The sequence below is a fragment of the Prunus avium genome, chromosome 8, assembly GCF_965620075.1.
Source record: "Prunus avium chromosome 8, drPruAviu1.hap1.1, whole genome shotgun sequence".
Lineage (NCBI taxonomy): Eukaryota > Viridiplantae > Streptophyta > Magnoliopsida > Rosales > Rosaceae > Prunus > Prunus avium.
The window spans coordinates 1343259-1354208 of NC_142291.1; the positions used below are offsets into that span (position 1 = coordinate 1343259).

At 34.2% G+C, this 10950-nt stretch overlaps 1 protein-coding gene across 1 annotated transcript; it reads left to right on the plus strand.

Moving 5' to 3' along the window:
- Positions 1–2679: 2679 nt before the first annotated feature.
- Positions 2680–5619, plus strand: LOC110754003 (2-oxoglutarate-dependent dioxygenase 19-like). Its single transcript, XM_021954991.2, has 4 exons — positions 2680–2922; positions 4216–4430; positions 4508–4841; positions 5377–5619. Exons 1-4 carry the CDS (start codon positions 2680–2682, stop codon positions 5617–5619), a joined length of 1035 nt encoding a protein of 344 aa, XP_021810683.2.
- Positions 5620–10950: the final 5331 nt, after the last annotated feature.

Below are 10950 nucleotides of genomic sequence, written 5' to 3' on the forward strand. Positions count from 1 at the left end.
GATTTAGTTGATCTTAACAATTTACTTGATCTTAACAAGGAAGAGCAATGGGAGACAAGAAAGATTTAGTTGATCTTAACAAGGAAGAGGAGACAAGAAAGATTTAGTTTTGCATGCATTGATGCGAATAAGTTCCTCCAATTTATAAGGAGAATAGATGGGACCTCCAATGCATGCTAGAAAAAAAATATTTTACGCAAAAGTATAAACTAATAATCTTAGTCAGACCAATTTATTTGAGATGCTTATTGAGGTGTGAACATATATCTATCTTAAAAAAATATATATATATATATTTCATGCCTAGCTTATCAAACTTGAAGTTGTTTTGCACGAAGTTTTAACTTGGCGTTGTTTTGCCTGGTATATTTATATATATATAATTCAACTTCTGGCAAGTTGGCAACCATTTATCTGATATATATCGCGCGCTAAGATTGTCAATTAAAACCATTGATCAAGCATAGTTATATATGAATGTATGCTCTTCGTTAACAATGTGACAACGTAACATGTGAGCCTTATTTGTTAGGGAGGATTAGACTAGACTAGCAAAGCCGCTATATTTCATGTGCAATCAAGGCATAATATGAATATTGTTGTCTAACATTGAGGATGAAGGAGGACTATTCATAAGAGGTTGATGATGAAAACTTATCCCTCATAATCCCACCATTTTCAATGGAATTAGGGGGATAAGTTTTAGTCATCAACATCGTATAGATAGTCCCCATTATTTCTCCAATTTAGACAACATATCCATATTACGCCTTCAATTCACATGAAATATAGGCATTTTGCTAGTGTAGTCTGGTCTAGTCTAATCCTTCCTATCAACCAAGTCAGAGAATATTATTCTTTACAATTCTGAATTAAATTTTAAGTTGTTAGACTCTCAATCAAGATTGCACTTGCATTGAGATATACATGTTTCAAAAGTCCTAAGGGGTAGCATGGCCTAATGTAATCTCATTCTTTTCCTAAATTGTCTTGTACATTAATTTTATTTTCTGGTTACATTTTGAACTCATGTTTGGGACATGTTGCAATTTAGTTCCCGACTTTTAAATGTACAGTTTCAAGAATGGCGGTTACCATTGATCATGTGTGAAATCAAGGTTGGATGTGTGATGCTTGTTGATAATGTGAAGTCAAAGTTTGGATGACTGCTCCTAACAAAATAAGATGTTTTTTTTTTTTTTTCAATCAATAGAAGAAGGGATATTCGAACTAGGGTTAAAAAGAGAAAAAATATCATGCTCAGGGTTCACATTAATCCTATTATTTATTTTGTTTTAGTTAGTTGCTACTAGAGTCTTACTAAAGGATAAGATTTGAAGTTACTGGTGGTGCAAGGAAATAATAAATTAGTTTTTGCGAGGAATATTTGCATTAAGCTTGAGTCATGTTGATGACGTTTGCACTACTTAGTAAGCAGAATTGTTTGTTTGTGCGTAGCTAAGCAAAGCAAAAGAGTTTTGGGAAATCAAACCAACAATACCTTTTACCGATTAGCGTTAAGTGTATTTGTCTCCGTTTAGTAAGATTTTATTTGTAAATATATTGAAATATATATATATGATGAGTTCGATATGGTATAGCCTTGTTGTGAATGTATTGACCCGTTGCCAATAATTGTGGGTATATAAACATATTGTGGATAGAGTATATTGTCATTATTCTATTATTTGTCCCACTTTATTTTTTTGGAGTGCATTTTTGCTCACCACTTTAACCATAGGCGTATCCTCACCACCATCCTCAATGCTTGACACGTGTCCATAGACATAACCATAGTTAACTTTTGCTTTGTATTTATGGAATCATGATTACACATATAGACACGTGTCAAGCATTGAGGATGGTGATGAGAGTACACCTATGGTTAAAGTGGTGAGCAAAAATGCTCCCTATTTTTTTGTCCTTTTTCTTTCGGTTTCTCCCGCGCGTGCAAGTGTCAGGCTACATTTCTGCCCGTCATGATTCATGCAGGAATGATAAATGCATAGGATCGGAATCCGTTCTTTTCAACAATGCCCTTCTTTTTTATTTTTTTATTTTTACACGTGTTGCAGGACGGGATGTTTTTTTCTTGTTTTTGTCATGTAAGTGGAAACTTTTAACACGTGTTCCAGCTTTTTCTATTCTGCGTGTCCACAAGTTTCTTTCTGTCTCATTCAATGACACCCCGGTAAATTACTTGCTAACTGCTGCAATCAAATAAATGAAGGCTCTCATTGATTGGCTATTGTTACAATGCATGCATATGGGGTATTTATAGTTAATTATGAAGTAACGTCTTCCAAATGCTTTGAAGGTTTAAGGTGTGAATCATGTTGGGATGTGACATGTTTTGAAGGGTCAATTAAAGATAACGGCCTAAATTATAGCGTACTTTCAAATTCATACAAAAAATATCCGTAATTTATGAACGCATGCTTAACCTTAATTTGAAATTTGCATGTTATGCTTAAGTTGTTCTAGTTTGCATTCACATGTTTTATGTGGTCCTGGAAAGAAAAGTGGTTCAGTAATTATTTTACAATTTTTTTTTGCTATAAATATGGTCACTTGGGATTCTGGTTTTTGCATGCATGTGAGTCCTCAAGCTCTCAGTCTCATTTAGTCTCAGCTAGCCCCTATCATTGAATCCTCTCTCTTTTTCTCACTACGCACACAATGTCTGGAACTCAAGCAACTCAACTACTGCTTACTCAAAGTCCAAACCCTTGTTTTAAGTCATCAAAAAGTGTTTCAAGTACCAATGGCAGCATAAACTGCTTTTCAGGACGTGACCATGAATCATGTCATGTTCCAAGTCCAATCATCGACTACTCCGTGCTCATCTCCAATGATTGTCTCAAAAGGTCTCAAGCTATCAATGACCTCAATCAAGCTTGCCTCAACTATGGCTTCTTCACAGTATCCACTTCTTCCTCCTTCCATTTGTCTCTATTTTCACTCCACTTAAATTGCCAACTAATCACGTTTTTACCATATTAACTGATAACATGATGCCTCAAGTTATACACTTATTACATACACAAACTATATGTATATGCGTACGCACACACATAGCTTCAATTGGAGGAACTCTCAAATAAGTATATTAAGGGACATTTTTGTAGCGCACATTATGCATTGTATTTCAATGATCTGAACCGTCTATTTCTTGAAACACCATGTTCATCTATTTTTTTTTAAATCAAAACTAGATGTCTTAATGATTTTCAATTTATCTAAATTTTTTGCAAGGATGATAACTGAATGATGACTTAAAAAATAGACGGTTTGGATATTGTTAAAGTAAAATTCGTAGTGGACCACACAATGTATCCCTCAAATAAAATTTTTTAGGGATCTCTCAATAGAATAGGACTAATATATAGAGAGCTTCAATTGATGAATCTCTCGAATAAGTATTTATGGGGCACCCTTTTAGTCCCCACTCCACATTTCTTTTCATCTATTAGAACCGTTTATATTTTAGGTATTCCACCAAATATTACATCTAAAAAATATCACTTCAATCCAAAGTCATTTAATCATTTAATTAAATTGTTATTATTTTAGTGTTTTATTAAAACACCATGTTGGTCCTTTTTTTGTTGGTCACAAATAGATATCTTAATGATTTTCAATTTATCCATTATTTATTTATTTATTTATTTATTTATTATTATTGCAAGAATGACCTTTGAATGATGACTTGAAAATAGACAGTTTGATATATAATTGGTGCAAAATTCATATTGGACTCCTTATGGTATCGCTCAAATAAAATTATTTAAGTGATCCCTCAATATAATGGAAATGTATACATAGATCTTCAATTAATGAATCCCTCAAATACGAGAGACACCTTTGTAAAGCCCACTTCACACTGTATTTTAATGATTCGAACTATCTATTTTTTAGGTGGTCTCTCAAGTATTATCTTTGAAAAAAATTACTTGAATAAGAAACCATTTAACAGAAACCACTCAATTAAATGGTTGTTATTTTAGTGTTCTGGCATAGGAGAAAATCTATATAGCAGTTCTTCTCATTCGAGCCTCCGCACGTTATTACCATGCGGACGCCATTTAGCTAAAAAGCCCTAGGTGTTTCTGGATAAAAATGAATATATATTGCATTGGAAGAATGAGTCTGATTAGCCATTTGGAATGTTTAATATCTCTTTCTGATGTTTGAGTGGCCTTGATGATTTTGTAGGTGACAAATCATGGGATCCCAGATAGCCTGATTGGGAGTGTTATGAATTGGCTTTCCAATTTTTTTAATCAAAGTGGTGAGGAGAAGCGAAGGTATGATACGAATGATCCGACGGATAGGATCAGATTCAGGTGGGGCGGCAGAAGCCAAAGAGAGCTTCTCCACATGAGGGCGCATCCCACCTTCCATTGCCCAACAAAGCCTGCCGATTCTATGTAAACCTGTTTCTATCAAACGCATGTATTCATTCCCTTACACACACATATTTTCTTACTTATTACAATGTTGGCAGGGTTTTAACAGAGTATTGTGAGAGAATGCGAGAGATGGGAATGCAATTACTTAGAGGGATTTCAAAGTCTCTAGGGCTTGAAGAATGCTACATAGAAAACAAAATGAAGCTGGAATTGGGCTACAGTGTTTTTGGACCAAATTACTATCCAGCACTGTCGCAATCCTCAGATGATAAGAATCAGATTGGCCAATTCCCTCATCGAGACCCCGGTTTACTTGTCCTCCTTGCACAAAATGTCGGTGGGGGGCTTCAGATAGAACATCAGAAGAAGTGGCTCAATGCAGATTTTCCTCCTAGTTCCATTTTTGTCATTGTTGCCGACCATATAGAGGTGCGTTTAAGATTCTCAAATTTTTAATTACTCTCCATGAAAACTAATCACGTGTGATTGGATTAAGCTAAACACATAGATCAATTGGCTCCCCCACGTATGTACTTCTCCCTTGTTAAGATTAGGGTATCTAATTCAATTGGCTTTGAGTTTTGAGAGGCTAATCATATTTTTATTATAATGTACAGTTTTAAATATTCAACTTGTGGGTTTTCTATTCTCAACTCAACACGTGATCAACTAATGCTTCGCTTTGTTGTACTTTACTTTTCAATGTTAGAATAGGTTACAAGTTCGAATTGCCCCTTCCCAATTCATAAGGAAAAATGTTCTCGACACATGAGATGTGTACGATCTGTAATATCACTAGCCTCATCTCAAATGAAAAGATCGATTGGATCATGAAACAATTTCCATTATTGCCTTAACCATAGCTACTATATATTAGTTTTATTTATTAAAACGTTTGTGATATAGTTTCTTCTGAGTTAATTGGTCTGAGAACTTTTTGGGTTATATACATGATGCATGGCAGATTCTTACCAATGGAAAATACAAGAGCTTGTTGCATCGGGTGGCTTTAAACAGCGAAGTGGAAAGGATGAGTTTACCCTTCTTTTTTGGGCCATCGTTGGACGTAACTGTGAAGCCTGAACCAGAGTTTGTGGACGACCACAACCCACCCTCTTATCGTCAAATGACTTACAAAGCATACTTGGAATCCAATGACCACCATGTGATTGAAGCGAGAGCAAACTTGAATCAGATTCGACTCTGAAACTTCAAATTAATAGCTACTTATATGTAAGAATAATTTGATGGTAATTCCATTCAAAAATATATATTTACTTGTCATGTATTATGATTCAGACTCTCTTGTTAATATGTGTGGTACTCTTTCCTACCCTGAGGTTTGTCCCTCAGGAAGGTTTTAAGGAGGCCATTGTTTCGTGTCGCTCTATGTATGCTACCTCAGTTATATGAATGAAATTCTTTTTTCTCAAAAAAAATATACTATGGTCCCTATGGAAGCTAGCCATACTTCTCAATGACATGAGGAGGGTTAGGAAATAAAATAAAAACAAGGGATTTTTGTAGAAATTTCACGTGAACTTGTACATCACTGTCAATTTGTCACCTTAAAAAAAAAATTTAAGAGAAATGTCACCTTAATTTTTCAAAATTCATGATTTGTTATCTAACTAACACCATCCAATTTTCCATCCATTTTTAAGGGTATTTTAGTCTTTCTATTTTTAAAGAAAAAAAAAAGAGAAAAAAGAGACCCCTCTCTCTCCCCCTTTCTCCCCCACCCCAACCCCACTTACCCCCAAAACACAACGCACAAGACCCCTCCCCTCCCCCCTCTTCTCTCTATCTCTGCCTCTGTCTCGGTCTCTCTCTCTAAGCATGTATAAATTTTTTTATAGTATTCATAAGCAAGTCTAAAATTTTCAGATACATGATTTAAAACTACTTAAGCTTCCCACTCAAAATCCAACCCTTTTCTTGTTTAAAAGATATACAATTTTTTTATAATGATTTTTTCATTTTTAAAATACCCTTGAAAATGTAAAGACTAAAATACCCTTAAAATGAATTGAAAATTGGATGATGTTAAAGTCAGATGACAAGTAATGGATTTTGAAAAATTAAAGTGACATTTCTCTTAAATTTTTCTTTAAGGTGACAAATTGAAACTGAGGTATAAGTTCAAGTGACATTTCTACAAAAATCCCTAAAAACAAAGGTCCATAGGAAAATGTAACGATGTTGGTTCAATATTTTCTTATGACGTATCCAGAACTACTATGATAAGGATTTCTGTTTGTTTGTAATGGTGTTGTTTGTACGCCTTTTTCCTATTTCAAATAAGACCTCCAAAACCAAAATAAGAGTTTAAGGGTTTGTTTGGGAGTGATTATAGGCATGGACGGACCCATGATTTCAAAATGGCATGGGCTAAATTTACCTTACGTACAAACCTATAGAAAACTCAACAGCACAAGTGAATTTTATTGATAACAAAAAAAATACATGAGGGGGAGGGGACATAGTTGATGATTTATCACTGTTTCTCTTTAAAAAAATATCGAAGAGTTTTGATCTCTTAACATTTCGATGTTGACATGACAAAAATTCCAATAAAAACATACTTAAATAGTTAAATATCTAATCAAAATTCAAAAAACGTCATCAATTGTAAATAAGAAATTAGGCCTTTATCACATCTTCAATCAACATGTCAGTAACTAATCAATTGATCAAAATCCCTAATCGATAATTCTTACAAGCAAAAACACCAAAACCAATTTCAAATCCTATTTGATAATTCAACAAACCAAAATCAATTGCAACTCATAAACTGATAAGCCTGAATTGCAAATCCCTAATTGATAAACCTCAATTGTAAATCCTTAATTCATACTTCATAAACCCTATATAATCCCCAAAATTTCAACATAAAAAATATTGAGTTAGGAAAAAAAAAAAAAAAAAAGAGGGAATTTATGTGGTTAGCCTAGTCGTGTGGTCAGCCTAGTGGGAGTCTAATATTTCATGAGAGGTGTGGGAGGTTAGCTTTTTTTTTCCTGTTGGTCAGCCCAGTGGGATTAGTTAATAAGATTTTATTTGAGTGGCCTAGACTAGGGTATTAATTTAGTCTATAAAAAAAACAGGTTCTCTTTGCTATAGCACAGGTTAGCCTGTTCATGGGACTGTCCCCGATTATGGGAGGGCCAGAATCACTTATGGGGAGGAGCATCTCACACATGCTTCTCCATACAATCACCACTTTAAGTGATTTTAAGTGATTTGGGGAGAAACACCTCCCATGTAATTCCCTATAAAATCACTAAAAACCATTTAAAGTGATTATATGGAGAAGTGATAATTGGCCTATCTAGAATCACTCCCAAACGAGCCCTAAGTTGTATTCCTTTATACTTTTGTGTACAAGAAAAAAGAAGACAGAAAAATAGTGTCATAACCCAAGTTGGATCGTGAAATGAACGACTCCAATATTTATTCTAGTTCATTTCTTTAATGGAAAAAGGAAAGAAAATTTTAATCAAGTTTTTCATTCCAAGCATCTTTCTCTTTTAACACACAAGAACACTCCTTGAAATAATTGAGAACCCGCTAACGGGATTTGACTTAGTGGAAAAGGGCATTGACTTGTAAACTAATAGTCTCAGGTTCAAATCGTGATGGTACTTTGATAGTGTGTGTATGAGAAACCCCCCTCCCTTTCTTAACTTTGTAAAAACAAAACAAAACTATAAAAATAAATAAATAAATAAATAAAAAAGAAGCACTTGAATTGGAGGCTTTGGATTTCAAATCTACCGAATGACCAAAAAATGAGCGACTGTCATCCAAACAATACATGTTTTTATTAACTTGAAACCCACCCTTACCCATTTTACCCAATAACCCGTTTCAGTTTTTTGATGCGCACAACTTCAACTTCCTCTTGTCCTGATTTCTCTCCTCCTCAACTATTTTCCTCATCTAATTCTCTTTATTTCTTGTATCACAAATTTGATTTGCCTTTTAAAAAAAGTGCTTCGATTTTTCTCATTTAATTTTCATAAATTCAGTTTACTCCGTTTTGAACAAAGGTAGTCACAACCAATCTTCCCCTCAAACTCTCCTAATTGTTTTTATAAGATTTCTATAAAATAGGTTTTATGCCTATGGACTAGATTAATTATTTCCTCTTTGTTTCAGCAAATTTTACGTTTGAATTTGTTGATGCCTAAAATTGGATAAAACTTAGGATATGCGTGTTTGATGGATGATGTGTGAAGGTAAGGGCCTTCAACAGGTGTATACACCTTTGGAAGGCAAGTGTCATTGGTGAGTTTTTGTATGCCTTTGGCAGGTTAGTGTCTTCGGTTAAGTCTGCCTTTCACAAAAAAAACAAAGTATGCCCTCGGTATGTAATGACAGATGGAAGAAAGAAAGTAAACAGGCATTCCAAAGACAGAGATGTACATGGTTCACCCGAATGGGCTACGTCCACAAAGAGAGATATTCTCATTATAATAACAAGTTTTTAGTACATTATACAAGAGGTTGGTCCCAGAGAGGGGAAAAAGAGAGACGACCCTTTAAAGTGGACAGTGGTCTTGGTTTATAGGTGAGTGGAAGTCCTCACTTCTTGTAATATTTTGATAGGGGACTCTTGATTGTCTCTAGTTGCTTAGTTAGTCATGGTACCAACAAGAGTCCCCCAAGTTCCCGAGTAAAAAAGTACTTCTTGGTTGGGGACTTGTAATCTTGAGTGGACTAGTCGAGCAACACCTTGAGTTTCTCTTTCAAGCCGTATGGTGCACTATCTCCAGTAGCCTCAAGTCCCCAGAGTAAGAAGGATCTTTGTTAGGGAAAAGCAAGATGAAATCCAATGCCAAAGTTTTTATTCGGGAAAGTTTTGTACGATGAAAAAGGGAGAACTTTTTATACGTTGGGGAGAATTTTATGTATGTAGTAACCTTATTGTGGATGCTAGAAGGATCCATTTTTCATTGCTATATTTAAATTTTCTTGTTTACTGGTCGTTGTTGTTGTAAGTTGTAACCTTGTTGTGGAGATGCTGGATTTACACCATGTAGACAGCCAATTTGTTTAACTTTGGGGTTATATCCTATCTGAGTCAAAATAGTTTCATCTCAGGTTTCAACCAAGTAGAGCTTACTTTTTCGTTAAGATTTCCATGAAGCAATGCTCATCCTCGCTCAAGTTTTATTCTTGTTCTGCTTTTAAGTCCTAGCGGGTAACTCCTGCACTTATAACTACGCTAACTATGCCAATAATCACTAGTAAAAAAAAACCCTTGCGCGACCAAATTTTGCGCAACGAAACACAATTCGTCGCTCAAAGTGACTTTGCGCGACGAAAATTAAACTTCGTCGCTCAAAGTCTTACGCGACTAAATTTTGCGCAACGAAACACAAATCGTCGCACAAAGTCACTTTGCGCGACAAACCTTTGCGCGACGAAGTGTGGTTCGTCTCGTAAAGTCTTTACAAAAATAAACAAAATAAAAAATTATTTTTAAAAATCTTTGGATGACTTTGCGCGACGAAAAAATAAAATTCGGTGCACAAAGTCTTGCGCGACGAAGTGTGGTTCGTCTCGTAAAGCCTTTACAAAAATAAAGAAAATAAAAAATTATTTGTAAAAATCTTTCATGACTTTGCGCGACGAAAAAATAAAATTTGGTGCACAAAATCTTGCGCGACGAAGTGTGTTTCGTCTCGCAAAGTCTTTACAAAAATAAATAAAATAATTTTTTTTATAAAAATCTTTGCATGACTTTGCGCGACGAATTTCTAAACTTCGTCTCGCAAAGTCTTTACAAAAATAAAAATAAATAAAATAAAATAATTATTTTGTTAGAAAAATATAATATTTTAAATGTATTATATTTTAAATTGACGATCAAATTGGTTCATTGTATTCATATAGGGTCAAGGAGTGTAGCTGTAAAAAATCATCAAAATCGAAATTAAAATAACCGTTAAATCGTGATTTTTCGTTTATAACCGTCGAAATGTTTTGTCCTATTACTTGATCTCTGAATGTTTATTTTTTTCGATTTTTGGCGTATATGATCTCGAAGTATAAACAAACAAGTTTGATGGTTGGATCTTTGAAACTAGTTTCGTAGAATGCGTATGCCATCAAAACAATATATTCACTAACAATTAAGAGTTTATTTATACTTTCATTAAATACAACATAAGATTTTGTGGTATCCACTAGTGTAAATATTTTAAATTGACGATCAAATGGAGTCATTGTATTCATATAGGGTCAAGGAGTGTAGCTGTAAAAAATCATCAAAATCAGAGTTGAAATAACCGTTAAATCGTGATTTTTCATTTATAACCGTCGAAAAGTTTTGTCATATTACTTAATCTCTGAATGTTTATTTTTTCCGATTTTTGGCGTATATGATCTCGAAGTGTAAACAAACAAGTTTGACGGTTGGATCATTGAAACTAGTTTCGTAGAATGCATATGCCATCAAAACAATATATTCACTAACAATTAAGAGTTTATTTATACTTTTATTAAATATAACATAAGATTTTGTGGTATC

Bases quoted from the DNA above. Each gene is read 5' to 3' on its own strand.
- LOC110754003 (XM_021954991.2), top strand. From the start codon at position 2,680: ATGTCTGGAACTCAAGCAACTCAACTACTGCTTACTCAAAGTCCAAAC. The intron at 4,431-4,507 runs GTAAACCTGTTT...CAATGTTGGCAG, and splicing joins ACAAAGCCTGCCGATTCTAT to GGTTTTAACAGAGTATTGTG. The intron at 4,842-5,376 runs GTGCGTTTAAGA...GATGCATGGCAG, and splicing joins TTGTTGCCGACCATATAGAG to ATTCTTACCAATGGAAAATA.